The sequence below is a fragment of the Eurytemora carolleeae genome, unplaced genomic scaffold (assembly GCF_000591075.1).
Source record: "Eurytemora carolleeae unplaced genomic scaffold, Eaff_2.0 scaffold1666, whole genome shotgun sequence".
Classification (NCBI taxonomy): Eukaryota; Metazoa; Arthropoda; class Copepoda; order Calanoida; family Temoridae; genus Eurytemora; species Eurytemora carolleeae.
Window position 1 is genome coordinate 1 of NW_019397552.1, and position 23,965 is coordinate 23,965.

Sequence of the window (23,965 nt, forward strand, 5' to 3'; positions counted from 1 at the left end):
AAAGAGAATAGAATATATATTAGAGGGGAATTTACTATAAAAAAGTGTAAAACGGCCATTTTGTTGTACTGTTTCCATACTGCAGGTGTACTTCACATATTTAGACTATATAACCTTTTGGGCCCTGGAATATTATTTTATAGAAATCTAAAATTAATGTTAAAAGAAAACCAAATTATGAAATAGGCTGGTTTCATAATTGACCAATGATCATTTCACATAGACTTTATGCCTTTCACTTTACAAACAATGATTTTCCGTTATAACTATAAATCAAATGATGTTTTTTATTCACCTATTTCATTTTAAAGTTTATTTAACAGCTTTAAAAAATACGAAATTGAAATGAATAGTCTAGGGAACATACTGTATTAATGTACTCTACTGCATATAATTTGTGAACATTTACATGATTTGTACACTTTGAACTCTCTTTCAGGCTTAAAGGGACTGAAAAATTCATACCGAGAGATTCTTTAAATTCCCCTCTAATATATATTCTATTCTCTACAGCTATTAGCCAACTATTACATTGAGGGTCATCTTAGCACATATTTTACATGTTGCATGTTGATTTATAGGTAATTGGGCGCGAGGAATTTATTTCCGAGGTCAAACTAAAGATTGGAACATTCTGACTGGTTTGCTAGTTTATACCTATACAGTATACACTATTTAAATTTCCCAAGAGTAATACATTTCATGGCCCCCCCTCCCCCCCCCTTATAAAACCATCGATGGAAAAAAAAATTTTCCTCATAAATCTTGATTTTTTTAATATTTCAGACTGCGAATGAGCTTCAGTAGTTTTCTGAGAGAAACCTATGAATCAACGAGTGAAGAAAAACTTCTCCTAGCCTATATATTAATATACACTTATACTGCACAATTAATATATGATCTTTTACAGAAAAATATTCTTTACTCTCTTTTTATCAGTACAATTTCTTATATGGTATAATATACATTTTGATTTTTGAATCTTAACATTCTTATTCACAAGAAAAATTATTTGCATTAAATTGTAAAATTGATAGATGTATTAACATTACTTTTGCCTTTAAACTTTGTCAAGAACACAAACGTTAATTACGGTGATTCATTACTTTTCCAAATAATAAATGATTTACAAGGTGTGTCTGTTATGAAACTGGAAGTGTTACAAAATCCGAGAAATTTCTCCGATATTTTATGAACTAATGAAAAGGAATTGAGTTTTTGTAACAAACTCTGATTTTCCAATTTCAATATAATTGCAACCCAATGTCGTAGACCTTTTATATTTCAAACTATGAATGCTATAAGATCAAATAATGTAAGTTTGAAATATCAAAGGCTTACATAATAAGGTTACAGAGAAATAGGTGTTGCAAAAACTGAATTTGTGGCAAAGACTCAATTCCTTTGCAAAATGTTGTCTTTGGGAAATAACTGTATTAACATTGAACAGCCAACGTTATGCTATATTTTTCTTCTTTAATTAGCTATCTTATAGATTTCTCCAACCCGCCAATCTTTTTTAATCAACCCCTACTCCACTAAATAGAATACAATGCATAGTTACTTATATAAGGGAGGGATGGACGATAAAGAACGAAGAGTAAGAAGTAAAGAGGAATAAAATATACTATTATTATAATGTATTATTGAGGAGAAGAATATACGTGTTATTTGCAATCTTTGACAGAAAAAAAAACAATACAGTGGGACCAATAAACCTGTAGTATTAGTATAGGTAGACGGTTCTTTGACTCAGAGTTTTGATTAATACTATTCCAATGAACATGAAACACTGTTCCCTTTGTAAGTTGAATTCTGATAAAACAATTTGTTTTATATCACATCGAAGATCAAATACACAGCAGGTTGCTTAAAGGCAGTCTTCATATTCCGTATATAGGTGTCCCACTGTAGTAAAAATAGAAATAAAAATTATTAAACAATTAAAGCCTTAGAATAACTACACTATTTTGTTCCTGTTCAATGAAGAAATCGGGTTGATATTTAAAATCTGAGAGTTTCTTTCCCAAAGTATGAGATGTGGAAAACAATTCTGCAGGTAGACCCCCAAATGGCACAAATTTTCAAGGGGGGCCACGCCTTCATTTTTAGTGCTATTTTCATGAAGATCAGATCCATGATTTTCTAGGAATGTATTTTCAGAATGTAAAGAATGTTGAAAAAATATATTTTTTCCCGATTTTAGGTACAGATTGTGCCTGTATTATGGTGGGTAATATCCTTCCTTTTTTAAATACATTTTTTTTGCTCTTTTGTTTTATCCTTCTCTTGTTTTCCGCTTTTTTCCCTTGGAAATTGAATTTGAGTTCCTATCTTAATTTTTGAAGTTTTTCTGTTCAAACTGTTCCAGATCATAATTGTGATTAACTTTCTGGACTTTAGAAAGGGACTGAATAAATAATTTACTAATGCATTTTATTTTTGTTACAGCCTATTTCCCTTTAGTCTTAAGGTGACTTTAGTGTTTTCTAAATAAAATCCCCTGTCATCCCAATATCATGCTGTATGTCACTCAGGCGGGCAGTAACGTTTCCATTTTTCTTGCAACGCACGAAGGGCTACGGTTGGTTACGGGTTACAAACGTCTATACATACATACTATTATGACGATAAACTTTAAGATAACAACTGTCATAATAACAAGACTTGATGATTTTTAAAAACTCCAAAGGCCAAAAAGGGGCTGAAATACAGCAGGGACGTTAAAACTCCATCTATATTTCTTTTGTAAAGTAACACTGAAAGATTACAAGAAGAAAAATAAACCTCACAATAAAATATGACCAGGGGCGTAAATAAGGATTCTGTAGGGGGGGGGGGGTGCACAATTTTAGAATTCGAAATTTTTTTAACCCCCCTCCCCCCCTAGAAAAATATCATGATGTATATCAAATTATTTGTTTTAATTGGGTTTGATTTGCATTTTCCACTCATTTATAGCTTTTACAAACTCCATCAAAAAAAGGCTTTATTTCATACCTTTCAGCTTTCACCTTGTTTTATACCCTTCATTATAGTCATTCATTTGACATTAACTACGAAGATCTGTAAGAAAACTGAATTTATTTCAAGTAACATAAAAAATTATAGTTTTACTCTTAGAGGAAAAAGATGTTACTTTTTTAAATCTTTAGAAAAGCTACTATAAACTTTGAAGAAAAAAAAAATTGTCGTTGTGTATTTCCTTATTTCTAATTTCTAAAATTTTCTTGTCGTAAAATGTATTTTGCATAGCATATACACTTTTTTTCTATAAAAAACATCTAATTTTAATGACATTTACTGAAATCTGAAATATCTGCACATTTAAATTATTTTCGTGCAAATTTAAAAGATATTCAATTTTAAAATCAAATTTTTTATTCTAGGGGGGGGGTAATTACTCCCAGGATTCTAGGGGGGGGGGAATAATCCATATACCCCCCCTTATTTACGCCACTGAATATGACACTTAATTAATGATACGGCACGTTTTATAAAGAAATTATCATGTTTAGATGAACACACTGTATATAATACCCAAGATTTTTCGATCTTTAAAAAAAGTTCAGAAGTAAGGGTCAAATGTTGCTTGTTAGCAAACTTTATTTGTTGACATTGATAAGAAAATAAGGGAAAGCATATATAATTCAGAGAAATTAGAAATGCGTTTTAGTTCAAGCTAAACCATAGGCTGTAACAAAAATACAATGCATTAGGAAAGTATTCGTTCAGTCCACGTTCAGTCACTTTTGAAAATTCGTCAGGGCGAAAATGGAATCTCCGACCATAATCAACATGTAACAAAGGCAAACAAGTTGAGAATTAAGAAATACAAAAATCTGCCAAAATTTCAAGATTTAGATTTTTATGGTTTTCAATAACTTTTTCAGACCTAAATCAATATTCCAGTTTCCATGCAAAATCGGAAAGAATTGTGTGGAAAAATAAAGATGTGACCCCCTTTTTTACTGATTTTGTCTTTGATGGCAGGAAAAATTATTTGTTCATTTTGCGCATTTTTTACAGTAAATTTAATTTTTTTGTCTTGCTGTTTTTATTTTCAATATGCAAAAAGTTTTCACCGAAGAAATAAATGAAAAATACAGGGGAATTTTTTTTGGTGCATTTCTATTTGAAGTCTAGAAAGTTAATCACAATTATGATCTGGATCCAATGTTTGAACAGAAAAACTTCAAAAATAAAGACATGAACTTAAATTCAATTTCCAAGGAAAAAATGGCAGGAAACAAGAGAAGGGAAAAATGTATTGAAAAAACATGGAAGAATATTACCCACCATTATTTGTACCTAAAATCAGAAAACCTATATTTTTTCTAAAAAACGAGGAAGATGCGGGAAAAATGTTGTTATAATTTTTATTGTTTACATTTTAAAAATACATTCCTGGAGTTAATCAATAATCTGATCTTTATGCAAAATCTCAAGAAGATAGCACCAAAAATTAAGTTGTGGCCCCCCTTAAAAATTTGTATCCTTTGGGGGAAAATGAGCCCATTCTCCTTTAATTATTTTCCCCAACTCAAAGGAAGAGAGCGATATAGTACCAATTGAAGTCCCCTTCACCTTTTCAACTTTAATCTCATTAGGGCTGGCGTTTACTGTCGTATACAAATCTAGTCTACAATCCGCTTTGAATATTACAAATTGCAATTATTTAGCGCCGGTTAAAATTTTGCGTTCCTGTTCATTAGTAAATATTGTGAGCACATTTTCTTTTAACGTCATACTTTTATTAAACAAATAAAAATACAATTAAGAGAAATACAAAAATTGTCTTACAATGCAAAAATCTCACAAGATATATATTAATGAAATAAAAACATAATACACACAAATTCTAAAACTACCGTACAAATTTTGAGTATCTATCTATATTCTAAATGTTACATGGTTAAACTAATATATTTACATATACCAGGTATAAGTAGGAAGGGTTGGGGTATTAAATACATTTCCTTAAAAATTAGACCAGAACTAAAAATTGCGAATTTTCTGTGATTATTTGATTCAATCTTTAAAAATTTTTAGATTTCGATAGAAATAACTCATATACACATTTTTGCTTTTCTAAACTTTTGATTTTGAGAGAAAAAAGGTTCGCGGATTTTCTTTTGGACCATTGGAGTGCCAAAATAATTTACAAATTTTCCTAAAATATTGAAAAAAAACCATAGAGGAAAGTTGCTAAAAAAGGTACAATTTTGCACCAGGCGCCGCTAATCACAATTTTTTTTTACCCTGTAGTACACACTATATTTACAGTGGTAGGCGACAATATCAATATAATGAAGAAAACTTTTTCATTTAAGATTTGATTGTTAACAAGCTTTTTTTGAATTACAAGTATACTAGTAATCAAAGAGAAGCTTTTTTAATTGACATCTTCTCTTTACTTCTATGTTTATGTGTATCCATGCTGTTTAGCAGCTTGATATAAATCAAAATTGAAATCAAAAGTCGTCTTCATTGTATGATATAATCGCCTACCCCTGTAGTATATATGTTATTGTGTGTTCTGTTGTTTTGAACCGCTAAGAAACTAGTTTCTTTGTATACAGACATAAGATATACAAACTTTATAATTGACTGTCACTTGACATTGGTGCAATATCATCTTTGTTATTGTTTACAAAATAAATTGTTCCAAGCAATCCAAAGACTGAAAAATTTGAATTTTGAATAAGTTAAACTAACTAGGTCAGAACTTTTATTGATGAAATTCTTGAATGTGAAAGTTGAAACTCCCGTCAAGAAGAGAAAAAGTTTTACTCATTTCGTCCGTTTTAAAATTACAAACATAGAACATAATTGAGTTTTTAACTTTATTCCCCCATCCTCCTTAAATATCGTCATTGACAAAATACATTACTTTGGTCCCAGTCTTTGAACTCATCAGATAATATACAGTTTATTCTAGGGCTAATATTAACCCATGAGCAGCAGGTTTAAATATTTAATATTTAAATATTTAAATATTTAAATATTTAAATATTTAAGATTTTTCACGATTTCTTTGTAAAGTAATTGTAGATTTTTAAAGTAAACACGCAAAGTTTTTTTTTCAAAATTTAACCTATAAAAAAATTTGCAACTAGTTGTCAGTTAACACCATAAATATGTGAGATATGACATTGTACATATATAGGAGGGAACAAATATGTTGAAAATTCTTAATTGAGAAAATTTATTTTAGCATTTACTTTCGTGTTTCATCAGAGACTATGAGATATTGTTTAGCAAACTTATCATTGACTTACCGGAGACTTATGCCATAGAGATCCAAAGGTTGCAAGCTCTCACGGAATGAGAATTCTTTACAATTACTATTTAAAACTAAAGCTAAAAAACAAATGTTTTATAGTTCTAAAATGTACATGTCCATGGCAACAAAAAAGCATAAGTGAGTTAGTGAGGTAAACCACTGGCCAAGGAGTTAAAAACCGACCAAGTCTTGAAAATTGATGCAACTGGATTAATGTGAGTCATGTAGGTTGAAGTTTTAACCCCTCTAGTTACTAATTTTCAACTAGGTTACCAACATGCCTCCGATAGGTCTCCAATTTTCTTCCGATCGATAAACTATCTATATCCCTCTTCATGATAAGTCATCCGATGTGCCTCCGAAATGTCACCAATATGCCTCCGATGCATGTATATGATAATATTTTTTCCAAGGTTCGGGGAAAATCGTAAAAGGTACAAAAATGTGCAAACAAGGGGAAAATTCTAAGATCTTGAAAAATTTATTTTCCTTCTATTTTGATTCTACTGTACATGCTTTATGTACACAGCTTCTCTATCTGTCAAGGTCATTGTCTCACTCGTTAAATCCTGTAAATCCTGAAATGTTTAGACTTTTTATACGTTGGTAGGCGATTATATCAATATAATGATTTAATTAGATTTTAATTTTGATTTATATCAAGGTTTTAAACAGCATACGGTGGTAGGCGATTATATCAATATAATGAAGACGACTTTAGATTTTAATTTTGATTTAAACAGCATGGATACACAAAACATGGAAGAAGAGAGAAACTGTCAATTTGAAAAGCTTTTCTTTAATTGTTTGTAGAATTGTAATTCGAAAAAAAAGCCTATTAACAAGTAAAACTTATATAAAAAAGTCGTCTTCATTATATAGCTAAAATCACCTACCACCGTATTAAAAATTTGAGGGTTTCTTTTTGTTGTGACATCCTTAAAAATAATCGTTTATTTACTTATTATACAGAAAAAGAGATGTAAAAATTTGCAAGCCATTATTGTAAACTTGTTTTTTTTAAACCTGAAGCTCTGTAAACTTGTTATTTTAAACCTGTAGCTCAGTAAACTTGTTATTTTAAACCTGTAGCTCAGTAAATTTGTTAATTTAAACCTGTAACTCAGTAAATTTGTTAATTTTAACCTGTAGCTCAGTAAATTTGTTAATTTAAACCTGTAGCTCAGTAAACTTGTCATGTCCTCTTATATGCGCGTAGTTGGCGGAGAGCGCCATCAGGAAGTGAACCAAGGACATCACCACAAGGAAGCACGCGCTTGTAGCAATGATAAACATCACCTGATACGGATAATACCAATGTGAGTATATTAAGGGTCGGGAGGAAAGGGGTTGTGTACATTTTTTAAAGTGACGTAAGGAACTGGATTTATCAGAACAATTTGATACAGACTTACCTGGAAAATACAAGGAGTTGGTCAATGGTTAAAGAAGGAAGGAAAAAAAGAAAATCAAACTTTTAAGACGACATTTAATCACCTCTGCTCGCTCGACGTAATCCTTGCAAAACATCTTTATTTCCTTTTGGCCCTCAACCTCCATGTTCACTTTTTGTGTTCCTGAAAAGAAAAATTGGAGTAAAGTGTTTTTCGGAAGGAAGTTCTCCGTTCTGAATCAATCCTAATTCTACCAATAAAACAGCTGATGCAGGTGGTTAATTTTAAGAAGTTTTCGTGATTTCAAAGAAAGAAATTTATCAAAAAAAAAAGTTTGTTATGAAAGTTATATCTGCAGCACTTTGTGAAATTAGATGTAGTAAATGTCGGGAAAGAAAACTTAAACTTCTAAATTTAAATACTTAAAAGTTTTAAAATGTCAAAAGAAATTATAATTATTATTAGTTTCATTCTGTTATGACGCAGAGCGTCATGAGCGCAAAAAATGGAAACTTCTTTACTGTTGCCAAGCCACGTTTTATTGTTGGGAAAAATTTTAAGTTTAAATAGATAAAATTATAAAAAATGTGTCACCTTCTGGGAAGAGGAAATGGAAAGGATAGAAATCAATTTTCTGTTCATCATATTGTATTTCTTTTGTACTGCATATTCCTGTAAATATAATGTTATTTAGTTCACAATCATGATTTTTAATTGGTCAAAAACTTGACTTAGGGAGAAGAAACTTTATACATATCCCGAGAGGGAGTTAAAGATTTATATATAATTTAGACTCCAGCTGAGAGACTAGAGGATATAAATTTAGCCCAGCTTAAGGAGTAGAAAATATATATTTACCCCAGCTTAGAGAGTATAAGATATATATTTACCCCAGCTTAGAGAGTGGAAGATATATATTTACCCCCAGCTTAGAGAGTAGAAGATATATATTTACCCCAGCTTAGAGAGTAGAAGATATATATTTACCCCCAGCTTAGAGAGTAGAAGATATATATTTACCCCAGCTTAGAGAGTAGAAGATATATATTTACCCTAGCTTAGAGAGTAGAAGATATATATTTACCCCAGCTTAGAGAGTAGAAGATAGTCATGATGATACAGCAACCCAGCACTAGCAACCAGGCCAATAACAGTATGTACCTGTATAATAATAAGGCTGATAATAAAATGATATAAATAAAAATAATTTTGCTAAAATATTGATTTTTTATCAAAGATTGTGAAAATATAAAATGTAAAATTAAATAAAGAATATTGCTCACGTGATAAATATGAACGCAGCACTAGCAATCCTTCCTCCGACTCTACCAACAGAACTCCTATATACCTCCTGCCTTGTTGCTCCTACAATTAATTATATTTTTATATAATCAATTAATCCATAATCGATAAAACAAATGTTTAAAAAAATCGCCTTAAAATAAATTTTTATCCGACCTATATGTATTTATCAAGTATGGTAACCCTAACCCTGGAATATTCTAGAATATCCTGAAATATCCTGGAATATTCTGGAATATCCTGGAATATCCTGGAATATCCTGGAATATCCTGGAATATCCTGGAATATTCTGGAATATCCTGGAATATCCTGGAATATCCTGGAATACCTGTTGCTAGAATTGCTGTTCCAAGGATCATGAGTGCTATAGCGGCCATACTGGCTCCAAGGATTACAAAGGCAAGCTGTGTCGGTTCAACCCTAAAATATTAAAACATCTGTGAACACTTCTACCCTTGCTGTGGAGTGGGTAGTAAGTTAGTTTGCTTTTAGTTAGTTGTTTGCCTTCATTTTCTTTCAGGCTAAAATTAAACATAGCATAAAAAAGCAAATGTTTTAAAATTGTTTATTCTAATAATTTACTTTTCTTACATTATTACAAAATTTGACCCTGACAGAAAATATATATATACAAGAAACAAACCAAAAACTAACTTGTAAATAACGATCGTTTTTCTACTTTTCGTTTATGGAACAAATATTGCAAACTTTAATAGAATACAGTTTTGAAATCTTTTAAGTTTTATATAAAGTTTTGAAAAGTGACCCAAAACGATTAAAGACACTATCAGTGGGAAGCCTTAAATTGACAATTTGATTAATCAATTCCAATCTATTTCATAGTTTCCAGGAAAAACAAATTAAGTTGTATCTTTAATCTAAATAAATATCTAAGTGCAGAATATAAATCATATATATTTCATGTCTTTACCCAAAAATGTGAAGACGTGTGAAACAACTTTACAGATTTATCCAGTTTCATTTTTTTAATTGATGGTTCACTGCAACTAGTTTTTCATACTACATAATCTTTTTATAAACCTAAGGGTGTAATGCAAGGAAAGTTAATTGCGGTCGTGTACCTCTGCGTAAATATTGAAACCAGTTCTCTTTGGGCGGATTTTGTAAACAAGAATAGATGCATCAGTGTTCGTTTAGTATCCGAGGAGGTTAAAAGCATTACATTTTGATAATTTTGATAATTAACATAATAGTTTCCTAAGACCAGAATATTTCATTGATTTTTTATGTGAAATATGGATCCCATGTCTAGCTTTGGCATCCATCTTGTGTTTACATTACCGCCCAGAGACAGTACACTGCAGTACAAAAGATGTGTACACTTCTAAAATAACTTTCCTTGCATTACATCCTTGTATAAACCTAAGATTACATTTAATGCCAATGACCGAATTCAAAACTTTAGGTTTTATTTTTATAGGTGGTCATTAAAGTCTCAATTTTTGAGGTTAATAAAATATGTGCATTTGTATTTTTTTAATACAAATGTACAATTGAATGAACCGACAAACCCAAAGCAAAATATTGTCAGCAACTATATTTATTCTTGATTTCCAGCTTAAAATTATATAAAATATTGAAGACACAAATGATGAAGCTACAGAAATTGTGTACAGGATATAGCACATTATTATATTCCTGATAATGATAATTTGTTTCGGGTATACACACACTTCATGAATCAAGTGAATTAAACCTTTACAACGTGAAATGATGACAAAAAGCACAAAAAATGGATATAATTTTTTCATCCTTACCATTTCCCTGTCTAGGAATCAGTAGTTTAGAGTATGATTAATCTTTGGGATAAGCACTAGAAGAGATAAAGAAGACAAAATTCAAATTCAAATGATAAGTTTTTACAGAACAAATGCTTACCACTGTAAACCTTTGTCTAGCTTGAATACATCCTGCAGTAATCTCAAGGTTAGATTTACACCACGGTACATAGTTCCACAGAAAACTCCAACCTAGATACATGCAGTACATACAGTGTACATGGAGTTGGGAGGATTTGTCGAAAATAATTTGGTAAAGTTTAGACGTAGGACAGGTAAGCCTCCTCGCCTCACACTCACATTAGGTAAGGATTTATAAAAATTTATTTTAAGGATTTATAAAATTTTTTTAAGGATTTATAAAAATGTATCAAAGGAATTGAGTTTTTGTAAACCTTTGATATTTCAAACTCAGACTATTTGATCTAACAGAATTCATAGTTTGAAAAATCTAAGGTCTGTAACATTTGGTTCCAAAGATATAGTAGATATAGGGATTAGAAAATCAGAGTTTGTGGCAAAGACTCAATTCCTTTACTGGTCAAAATCAGCGGAAAATATTAGAGAAAGATCAGGCATAAGACAGGTATAAAACTATGTCATGAGGTTGTATTACTGGTATAGGACAAGATTTAGGACAGTTCGGTCTAGGTTGAAGAACAAGCACTTTATTGTGAGGTAAAGGACACTGACCGAACATATTTATATAGGATAAATAAAGGACAAATTTGGAACATGTAAAGAACTAGGTTTAAAACACCAGGACGCGTGTAGGACGCTAGGACATGTATAAGACTCTTGACATGTATATTGTATAGGACACTAGGACAGATATAAGCCACTAGGAAAAGTATAGGAAAATAGGATAGATATAGGACACAAGGACAGGTATAGGACAGAAAGACAGGTATAGGGCACAAGGACAGGTATGGGACATAATGACAGGTGTTTGACATACCCCAGCCCAGCACATAATGAGAGCTATTAATGTAGCATACGGTATTCTTGTAATACATCCTCTACAACCTCCAGACTTCGTTCCAGAACCCATCTTTTCAACTAAAATATAAATTTTAGTTAATTCAAACAGATTATAAACGTTAGGTTGATAAACAAAGGTCAACACTTTTGTGTGAATAGTGCTAATCTACAACACTTAATCTCGATATTCACAGTGACAACTTTTAGTTTTCGATCACATGATTATCTAAGGAGATTTAATTTAATCCTTCAGACTATCGACAAAATATGCGGTTTAGTGCTTAATCCTGGGATTAACAACACAAAAGTTCTGACATTATGGCGTAGAAGTCGTCGTTGGGTAATCTTTGTATTGATCGAAGATAATTTAAAATTATATTTTCAATCCCTTTTACAACTGTAAATCACAATAATATAAGACTTTCTCAATAAGAACCAATAAATTGAAATTGGATTTTTAATGAATTCTACATTGAAATAACTATTTTTTTTGTTGTAAAATACTGAAAATACTGAAAACTATACAATTTTGTTTGAAAATAACCAAGATTTGAAAAGTAAAATGTTTCATAAAAAATCATAACTTTCCATTGATTTTCTAAACATTGAATAAAGCTTGGTACTAACTTTGGTTTGAAATAATTCAAATTTTCCCGGGCTTTTGATAAAAATGAATATGTTTAAATCTTATATCATATTCACAGCTCTTCTCTCTCAGTCGATCATTTCCAAAATATATTCTGAAAATGGAAAATATTAAGATTTTAAATTGTGAATTATTTAATTATAATTAAAATGTAGTTTCTTGTTGTCATGTATAAGGAAATATGTCAATTGCTTTTAATAATGTAGATCTTGTTTTTGTATATTGCCTAAAATCAGCGTTATGACAAACTCCTAAAATTCAAACTCCTAAAAAACAAACTTTGGAAGAAAAACACTCCAGAAAGACTAACTAACTTCGAAAGAGACAAACTCCTAGAAAGATGAACTCCAGAAAAAGTTTTGATTTAATATTTACTAGCCATGCACTCGGCCACCTAACATATTCTAGCATCGGCACTCGATACCCTAACATATTCAAGCTACAGAGCTCGCCCTTCAGCCTATTCTAACCCTAATCTACATTTAATCCTACCCTTTCTCCGATTCTATCCCATGTTTGGAATACATCCTTGCCGAGGATATTTCAGAACAACATAGCTGCATCAAATTCAATATATTTGTCAATAATTGAAGGAGTGGAAGTTATCGTATATCATACAGAGTAAAAGTATTTTATCTATCTATCTATTATTGGGCTACCATAGGTTAAGCCTAGCAGACATTGTACACCCCTCTTAAAAATTAAATTACTGTATTATTTCCCGACTCTTATTACCAATCGTACCAATCATAAAATGGACAAATCTATCTATCTATCTATCTATCTATCTATCTATCTATCTATCTATCTATCTATCTATCTATCTATCTATCTATCTATCTATCTATCTATCTATCTATACTTCAATTCTTTAAACTGCATTCTGTTGTAAAATTTATAATTTACGTACGCCTGTAAAAACAAGCATATATGCTCACTACAAAAAGAGGAGGAGGGGGAGGAGAAAGATAAGGTAAGTGGTGCCTGTAAAAGGGTATGTAATATATATGGAAGGAATTGGGAAAGAGGAGATATGGTATGGAAGATTGGGAAGGTTGGGAAAGGGGTAGAGAAAATATAGAAGGTTGGGAAAGGGGCAGAGAACATGCAGTATAAAAACTGTATGCACTGAATCTATGTATATTGTATACACTTAATCTATGTATATTGCAAACACTGAATATACTGTATAAACTGTATCTATTGTATACACTGTATAAACTGTATTCATTGTATACACTGTATAAACTGTATCTATTGTATTCACTGTATAAACTGTATCCACGTAGATTGTATACACTGTATAAACTGTATCTATTGTATACACTGTATAATCTATGTATATTGCAAACACTGAATATACTGTATCTACGTAGATTGTATACACTGTATAAACTGTATCTATTGTATACACTGTATAAACTGTATCTATTGTATACACTGTATAAACTGTATCTATATTTTATACACTGTATAAACTGTATCTATTGTATACACTGTATACACTGTATTCACTATATCTATGTATAATTGTATTCACTGTTTAAACTGTATCTATGTATATTGTATACACTGTATAAACTGTATCTATTATATACACTTTATTAAACTGTTTCTATGTATCTTTTTTGCATTCACTCGATTTTCTGTAAATTTACTTTACACCTTCATGCACACTGTACAATAAAATGTATACGATTACGAAGTTTTCTTGATCAACTGGTTTCACCAGGCAAAATACAAAGCAGTGGCGGTACAGGAAGATAAGCAGTTAGCAAGCAGTTACAAATATATCTATCTATCTTCAAGCAAATTATATTCATTCAAGAATATATTTAATATTTGCGGATATATGTAAATAGTGGTAAACCAAAAATATGATTTTTCATGAAAAATTGGAATTAAATAATCTGAAATATTATTTCCCCTTCAAAGCACTGGGCAGGTAGCTTTATACAAGACTTTGTTAGGGTAATATATCTATATACAAATATATATATATATATATGATTACCGAGTGAAACATAGTGAATGAGACGGGGGTTGCAGGGGGGCATAGACCCCCCCATAGGAAATTTTTGAAATTTGTTATCAAAACTAGTAATTTTAGCTTGAATGTTATTGTTATATAGACAACTAGCTGAAGGGCTCGGCGTTGCCATAGAAAAAAATTAGTTTAAAAAATGTAGAAAAAAAATATTTTTAAAATTTTTTTTTTTTAAATTCGAATTTTGTTTTGCCTATAACACCCACAGAAAATGTCAGCCCAATCGGTCCAGCCGTTTGGCCGGCTATAGGGAACAAATATACATACGATCAAATGTCTTGTTTTATTATATAGATTTTATATTCAGTTCATCAAGACTATTAATGTTACAGTGAATTTTTTTTATAATTCTCGTTAAAACCATCCAATTTTCTCTGATTTTGATGTTTTGTAAAGTACACAGAAAATTTTCATAATTTTCTTCAAAAGTTTAAGAATCACATTATTGATACGTTGATACGATAATGCAAATCCTTCATAAAAACATCATGTAGATGTCCGTATCTCAACCAGCCATGCATATGAAATGTTTGAGAACATAAAATAAAGTACAAGTATACAATACAAGTACATTTTATGTAAGAATTGCTCTTTAATTAAACCAAAATATAAAATGCAATTATATTTCCGTGAAAAATTTAACTAATCCGACTAAAATTATTAATGATGCATAGTTAAATAAAGATCGTTTTGTATAACGTTTATATAGTATATTTATGGAGGTTCAAAATGACGAGACTAAGTTGTTTTGCTTTGAACCTTGTCTTCATGTGTTCATATGTGTACCTTGATATCAACGTTGGTTTCGTCTACTTTTTTATCATGAAAATCGTCTGATTATCAAAACTGACATTGACCCGGACCCGGGGCAACCCATTAATCTTTACCCTTTGTACCGTAGATGTATATCTTAAATTCCTACTCGACATAATTCATTAAACTGTCCTATCTGGGTGAATAGTATGTGTGTGTTAAGTTTTAAATGAACAAGTACACCAAACTGATTCTAATCACTTTTTTTTCTAGATTCTCTTTGAATTTGAGTATGCAGTGTTGTGGAAAACTTCTTTCGGATTCATTTGAGACATATTAAACTTTTTCAAGATCTATAAATCCTGAGTTTGAGCCCAAATTCGACGTTCAAAACTCCTACTTTAGGGGTGGATACGTTTTCAGAACTAGCTTTTTTTAATTATTAAATAACGACAACGAAAAATAAAGTAAAAATTATACAGTAATCTAATTAGATGGTTAGAAACATATTTCTCAAAAGAAATTTGTCAATAAATCAATGCTAAAATCGATTATTTTGTTTTCATTATTATTTTGAATTTTTTATTTTCTTTGAATTTATTCGCAGATTTCTTTAAATTCTTCAAATGCCGTCTTTTCAATAATAATTCTAGAAAATCTGCAGAAAATCTTTGTGAATAATGAGAAACCAGAAGAATGAAAAAATAGAAACTAATAATTGAACAAGATTACTTATTTTCGATGATAAGATTAATTTTTATTTCCTATACATGACGTCTGTAGTTTATTGTAGAACTTTTTTACATTTTATGGCGTCGTTATTTAATAATTAAAAAAGAAACTAATTCCGAAAACGTATCCACCCCCAAAGTAGGAATTTTGAATGTCGAATTTGTGCTAAAACTCAGGAGTCAGGATTTACAGATCTTTAAAAAGTTTAATATGTCTCCAATGAATCCGAAAGAAGTTTTCCACAACACTGCATACTCAGTTCAACTACCTTACATAGCCGGTCACTCCCTTTAAATAACAAATAAACAATTGATAACTAATAACAGGCATTTTGCAAGCAACCAACATAATAACAGGATAGCACACAAGAAATTTAAAGTACTTGCATTTAAATCCAAAAATTTTGTAAGGTTCATGAATTAACGTCCAAAGCTGTAAAAATGATCAAAATTACGTCCCCCATATCTGCCTCCTGGATCTCATACCACCTATATATCTTACACCCATTGGACCTGGATCCATGCATCTATCGATCATGTCGATGTTCGCCTCCACCTCTACATAATTCTTCTCTGTATCCTCTGTAAGGTAAATAATATTGCTGTTAAGGTTGGAATCCGAATCCTACACCATACAGACTAAACCCACTGTAGTTGTCATGTTCATTGTTTCTAAATATTCCACCTCCTAGCTCCCGAAAACGTTCTCCTAGTGGACACGATGGACTGAAGTGTCTAAAAAAGACAATAACTATACAGATCTTGGTAGGTTAATGTACGAACGAAAAACGATTGAAAATTCAGTGCATGGTAATAAAGTTTTGTTGGTCGATATTTTGGAAGGGGTTTCGTGCACTGCTTCTGAAGCAAGCTAGGGAGGGGAGTTGAATGTCGCCTTTCTTTAGTGTAAACAACAGAAAGGGTTGCCCAAAAAGAACAAGACTTCAGCGATGAATGTTCAGAATTCAGTCGTTTTCTTACATTCCCTGAATTTGCACACTCTTTTTTTTCTTTGCCAGATCATTTAATGTATTTTCAAGAAACTTTGAATTAAGTAAAAAAGTACAAACTCAACCTTCCGGAGCTGAGAACTTTAGAATGGTGGATTAATGCTTAATCCTCTTTTTTTGCTAATCTGGAGACTAACATAATCTCGAGATTAAATATTTAGATCAACAAGTTTGATTATAGGAACGTTTTCTTGACTGGAAGGGCCTTCACTTAATTTCTCACCCATTTATATATTAATTCCTTGGTTAAAATTGGTTAAAAAAGAATCTCAAACGAACCATAAATATTTTTCTTTATCGATAAATTTACGAAATTCTTTATTTGTTAGAATTGCGGATTTCTCTCTTGGGATAGAATTTATTTTCAAGGCTGTCATTGGTCAATACAATTTACGAACTATATTCCTGCACTCTCATTGGAGAAAACAATGTACGGATATCCAAAGAGAGAAAGAAAAAGAGTGGATTATGGACTAAAATTAAGTTTCCACAGTGGATGTTCGGATTAAGTAATTGGGATTAAAGGTTATCCATTCTAAAGTTCCCAGCTTTGTCCTCATATTAAAGAGTTTCAGGTCGTCATTAAAGTTTCATCCTTTGTGGATAAACTTGTTTTCATTTTGATTAAGTGTTTTCAAGAAGGTCTGAAATCCGGTTGATGATTTAAAAAGAAATGCAAACTAACCCCTTTTAAATAATTGATCTTTGATTTGCATATTTGGATAGTTTTTTAAAAACTGAACATAAAAGCATATAAAACCTAGCTTCTAAAAACCTATTTACCTCGAGGATCAAACACCTAGAAACCTGTTTACCTGGAGGATCTAGCTTCTAGAAACCTGTTTATCTCGAGGACCAAGTTTCTAGAAACCTGTTTACCTGAAGGATCTAGCTTCTAGAAACCTGTTTATCTCGAGGATCAAACATCTAGAAACCTGTTTACCTGGAGGATCTAGCTTCTAGAAACCTGTTTACCTGGAGGACCTTATTTATAGAAACCTGTTTACCTGGAGGATCTAGCTTCAAGAAACCTGTTTACCTGGAGGACCTAATTCCTAGAAACCTTTTTACCTGGAGGATATAGTTTCTAGAAACCCGTTTACCTGTTGGATCTAGCTTTAGTAAACCTGTTTACCAGGAGGACCTAGCTTTAAGAAACCTGTTTACCTGGAGGACCTAGTTTCTAGAAACCTGTTTACCTGGAGAATCTAGCTTCTAGAACCCTGCTTACCTATAGGATCTAGCTTCTAGAAAACTTTTTACCTGACGGAATAAACATCTAGAAACCTGTTTGCCTGGAGAATCTAGCTTCTAGAAGTCTGTTTACCTGGAGGATATAGCTTATAGAAACCTGTTTACCTGGAGGATATAGCTTCTAGAAGCCAGTTTTCCTGGAGGATATAGCTTCTAGAAACCCCTTTACCTGGAGGATCAAGATTCTAGAAACCTGTTAAGCTGGAGGATATAGCTTCTTGAAACTTATTTACCTGAAGGATATAGCTTCTAGAAACCTGTTTACCTGGAGGATCTAGCTTCAAAAACCTGCTTGCCTGGAGGATCTAGCTTCTAGAAACCTGTTTACCTGGAGGATCTAGCTTCTAGAAACCTGTTTACCTGGAGGATCTAGCTTCTAAAAACCTGTTTATCTGGAGGATCTAGCTTCTAGAAACCTGTTTACGTAGAGGATCTAGCTTCTGGTTCTGCATTGGTTTGTTCTCCGTGTGGGTCAGATTCTACTAGTACAACAGCTTGACCCTGAGTACCTAACTCCGAGCCAACCATCAATCCTGACCCCAACACAAACTGATAAAGTAAATAAATTATTAAATTACGCAAGGTTATAAAGAATATTTCCGATCTGGCATATTATAAAACTATCATTGTGAGCCGATCAAAAGGAATATTGCTCGAAGCGGGATGAACTGAAGCAGAGGATATGTAACTCGAAGGATGACAAATCCAAAGGTGAATAGGTTAGGAAAACACTCTTTTCTATCGGCCATACATAGATGAGAACAACTACTTGAAAATGTATATTTCCGTAACGAAGGTTTCCTACAACAACATACAAATTGTTATTGACGTACATGTGTATAAATGATGATTGTTAATACAGATTAAACAGTTGTGTGAAATTATCAATTGGTTTAGAAGCATATAACATTGAGGATTGGGCAAAGGCTTAAAAGGTATTTGAAACTCTAGGTTTTGTAGGTTTGTGGATCATATTTTATTAATATTGTCAATCGATAAATAAAAGTTTAAAAGGGTACTGTTGTGAATTGTCAAATAAAAGGTTTAAGATATTGTTGTGAATAAAGTATAGGGGAACTTACAATCTAAAAAACTATAGGGCGGCGAAAAGTTGTTTGAACTGATGTCTAAAGCAATTTAAATCTTCTGAAATAAATATATTACTGGTTAAAGTAATTTCGCTGTTTATTTGTAAACGATTCACTGAAATTAAGTTTAAATTGGTTCTTTTAATGCACATTAAGTTCCATGAGGTTTTGTTTATATTACTCGAAAGCCTTGAAAAGGTTTGGTTTGGTAAGTGGACGGAGGGTTCAACGGAGATACACTTTGTCGAAGACGACCTTACAACAGGGTAAATTTGAGGGGTATGGTTCACAATCATATTATTATTATTTAAAGAATATTGATTTAGGGCAAAGTTTAGGTGGTATTTAATTACTTGAAATCTGTAAATCTTATAATTTGTTGTAAACCATATTTGATGCAACAAAAAAACCTTGACATTTTTGGTTCTTAAGAAAAATCCGGATAGTTGATCTTCTAAAAATACAATTTTTGTTGTTCTCCTCAAAAAATCAATTCCTTGCAAACCGTTTTGGATGCGACAGTCAAATTATTCTATGAAGAATTAAATGTAAACTTGGAAAGCTGATTTTCTTGAAAAATGATCTCTTATTTAAAAATGATCTCTTTTTTGAAAGTATTCTCTTAAAAAAAATCTAAAAAATAGAGAATTTAAAAAAAAATTAATCTTTTATTCTTTATTTATACCGGAATAATGCCACTTGAATGAAAACATAAAATAAAAGGATATAAGAAACCGAAAATAATGTCGTTTTTTCCATTTTTTTAATATTACCAGGAAGACAAACCGCTGTAACACTAACTTTAGGGTAGAGACTTCATTGACATTAGACACTAAAGACTAGAGACTAGATACTAGAGACAAAATAGACACTGGAGACTAGAGACAAGAGAAGCCTAGAGTCTACACACTAGAAACTAAAGATTAGTGACTACATAGATACTGGACAATAGTGACAAGAGACTAGAGACAAAATACTAGAGACGACTAGAGACTAGAGACTAGAGACTAGAGACTATAGAGACTAGAGACTACAGACTAGAGACTAAAGACTAGAGACTAGAGACTGAAGACCAGAGACTAGAGAAGACTAAAACTAGAGACTAGAGACTAGAGACTAAAGACTATAGAAGACTAGAGACTATCGAAGACTAGAGAGTAGAGGCTAAAGACTAGAGATTAGAGACTTAAGACAAGAGACTGAAGACTAGAGACTTAGGACCATCAAAGACTAGAGAGTAGAGACTAAAGACTAGAGACTAGAGACTTAAGACAAGAGACTGGAGACTACAGACTAGAGACCAGAGACTAAAAACTAGAGACTAGAGACTAGAGACTAGAGACTAAAGACTAGAGACTACATACCGGTAGAGACTACATAGACACTAGACACTAGAGACAAGAGACTATAGACTATAGACTTGATACTATAAGAGAATATTATAGACTAGATACTAGAAACTACATAGACACTGGACACTGGAGACTACAGACTAGATACTAGATACTAGATACCAAAGACTAGATACTAGAGACTAGATACTAGAGACTAGATACTAGATACTAAATACCAGAGGCCAGATACTAGAGACTAGATATTAGAGACTATATACTAGATACTAGATACTAGATACTAGATACCAGAGGCTAGATACTAGAGACTAGATACTAGAGACTAGATACTAGAGACTAGAGACTAGAGACTAGATACTAGATACTAGATACCAGAGACTAGATACTAGATACTAGATACTAGATGCTAGATACTAGAGACTAGATACCAGAGGCTAGATACTAGAGACTACATAGACACTAGACAAAAGACTTTAGACTATAGACTAGATACTAGAAAATACATAGACATTGGACACTAGAGACTAGAGACTAGATACTAGATCCTAGATACTAGATACTAGAGACTAGATACTAGAGACTAGATACTAGATACTAAATACCAGAGGCTAGATACTAGAGACTAGATACTAGATACTAAATACCAGATACTAGATACTAGAGACTAAATACTAGATACCAGATACTAGATACTAGAGAATATTTACTAGATACCAGATACTAGATACTAGAGACTATATACTAGATACCAGATACTAGATACCAGAGACTAGATACTAGATACTAGATACCAGAGACTAGATATTAGATACTAGATACTAGATGCTAGATACCAGAGACTTGATACTAGATACTAGATACTAGATACCAGATACCAGATACTAGAGACTAGATACTAAATACTAGATACTAGATACTAGATACTAGATACTAGATACCAGTGGCTAGATACTAGAGACTAAATACTAGATACTAGATACCAGAGACTAGATACTAGATACTAGATGCCAGAGACTAGATACTAGATACTAGATACTAGATGCTAGATACCAGAGACTAGATACTAGATACTAGATACTAGATACTAGATACTAGATACTAAATACCAGAGGCCAGATACTAGAGACTAGATATTAGAGACTAGATACTAGATACTAGATACTAGATACTAGATACCAGAGGCTAGATACTAGAGACTAGATACTAGAGAATAGATACCAGAGACTAGATACTAGAGACTACATACTAGATACTAGATACTAGAGACTATATACTAGATACCAGAGACTAGATACTAGATACTAGATACTAGAGACTAGACACTAGAGACTAGATACTAGATACTAGATACTAGATACCAGTGGCTAGATACTAGAGACTAGATACTAGATACTAGATACACTAGATACCAGAGACTAGATACTAGATACTAGATGCTAGATACTAGATACCAGAGGCTAGATACTAGAGACTAGATACTAGAGACTAGATACCAGAGACTAGATACTAGATACTACATACTAGATACTAGATACTAGATACTAGATACTAGATACCAGAGACTAGATACTAGATACTAGATACTAGAGACTAGATACTAGAGACTAGATACTAGATACTAGATACTAGATACCAGAGGCTAGATACTATGGACCATAGGAGAGAAGAGACTAGAGGAGACTAGAGACTAGAAATTAGAGACTAGGGACTAGAGACTAGAGACTAGAGGCTAGAGACTAGAGACCAGAGACTAGAGGCTAAAGGCTAGAGACTAGAGACTAGAGACTAGAGGCTAGATACTAGATACCAGAGACAAGATACTAGATACTAGATACCAGAGACTAGATACTAGATACTAAATACTAGATGCTAGATACCAGAGACTAGATACTTGATACTAGATACTAGATACTAGATACCAGAGGCTAGACACTAGAAACTAGAGACTATATACTAGATACCAGATACTAGATACTAGAGACTAGATACTAGATACTAGATACCAGAGATTAGATACTAGAGACTACTAGATACTAGAGGCTACATACTAGAGACCATAGGAGACTAGAGAAGACTATAGGAGACAAGATACTAGAGGAGACTAGAGACTAGTGGAGACTAGAGACAAGAGGAGACTAGAGACTAGAGATTGGAGACTACATAGAACAGAGACTGACGACCATATAATGGAAACCAGAGACTAGAGATTAAAGATAAGAGAATACATTGACACTTGACAATAAAAACTAGAGAAAATAGACTGACGATCAAAGCTAGACGATGGTAGAAAGATATTGATAAATGTTGGGGGTTTGGAACTCAGCCAAATTTATTTCAAGAATATCTTTCAACGGGAAATATGGTTTCAATATCTCTGCAAGAAATGATTAACGAGATGAAATTGGATTCGAATAGGATTTTGTGCATTTTTGTCCGGGGGGGATATCCTTGGATGTATAGTTCAGTAGAGTAGAATTTATAGTTTTAGAATAGGATTACTTAATTAAATATTATGTTTAGTTCAGTAGAATAGGATTTACAGTTCAGTAGAATAGGATGTATATGGTATAGTTTAGAGGAATAGGATTTACAGTTTAGTAGAATAGGATGTAAAATTCAGTAGAATAGGATTTTTAGTTCAGTGAAACTGGATGTATATTTCAGTAGCAAAAGATGTAAAGTTCAGTTAAATAGGATGTATTGTTCAGTAGAATACGATGTATAGCTCAGTAGAATAGGATATAGTTTAGTAGAATAGAATGTATAGTTCATTAGAGAAGGATGTATAATTTAGTAGAACAGGATGTATAATTCAGTAGAACAGGATGTATAGTTCAGTAGAAAAGTATGTATAGTTCGTTAGAATATAATGTATAGTTCAGTGGAATAGGATGTATAATTCAGTAGAATAGGATGTATAATTCAGTAGAATAGTATGTATAGTTCAGTGGAATAGTATGTATAGTTCATTAGAATAGGATGTATATTTCAGTAGAATAGGATGTATAGTTCAGTGGAATAGGATGTATAATTCAGTAGAATAGCATGTATAATTCAGTAGAATAGGATGTACAGTTCAATAGAATAGGATGTATAATTCAGTAGAATAGTATGTATAATTCAGTAGAATAGGATGTATAGTTCAGTAGAATATGATGTATAATTCAGTAGAATAGGATGTATAGTTCAGTAGAATAGGATGTATAGTTCAGTAGAATAGTATGTATAGTTCAGTAGAATAGGATGTATAGTTCAGCTAGATACTAGAGACTAGATACTAGATACTAAATCCCAGATACTAGATACTAGAGACTAAATACT

General features: G+C 31.9%; 1 protein-coding gene across 3 annotated transcripts in view; it reads right to left on the reverse strand.

Annotated features, from left to right (window-relative positions):
• Positions 1–6,753: 6,753 nt before the first annotated feature.
• Positions 6,754–23,965, reverse strand: part of LOC111714871 (proteolipid protein DM beta) — a 28,617-nt gene continuing 11,405 nt past the window's right edge. Inside the window, exons 1-10 of one of the 3 annotated variants that reach the window (XM_023490084.1) lie at positions 18,621–18,724; positions 11,741–11,841; positions 10,883–10,974; positions 9,312–9,403; positions 8,964–9,045; positions 8,765–8,841; positions 8,275–8,352; positions 7,784–7,863; positions 7,463–7,585; positions 6,754–6,864 (exon numbers count right to left, since the gene is read on the reverse strand). In XM_023490084.1, coding sequence (XP_023345852.1) covers positions 6,790–6,864; positions 7,463–7,585; positions 7,784–7,863; positions 8,275–8,352; positions 8,765–8,841; positions 8,964–9,045; positions 9,312–9,403; positions 10,883–10,974; positions 11,741–11,833 — 792 coding nt within the window. In that variant the 5' untranslated portion in view covers positions 11,834–11,841; positions 18,621–18,724 and the 3' untranslated portion in view covers positions 6,754–6,789. Of the gene's footprint in view, positions 6,865–7,462; positions 7,586–7,783; positions 7,864–8,274; positions 8,353–8,764; positions 8,842–8,963; positions 9,046–9,311; positions 9,404–10,882; positions 10,975–11,740; positions 11,842–12,390; positions 12,521–18,620; positions 18,725–23,965 lie in introns of those variants that run through there. The other 2 variants (XM_023490083.1, XM_023490085.1) reach the window with 2 other exon arrangements.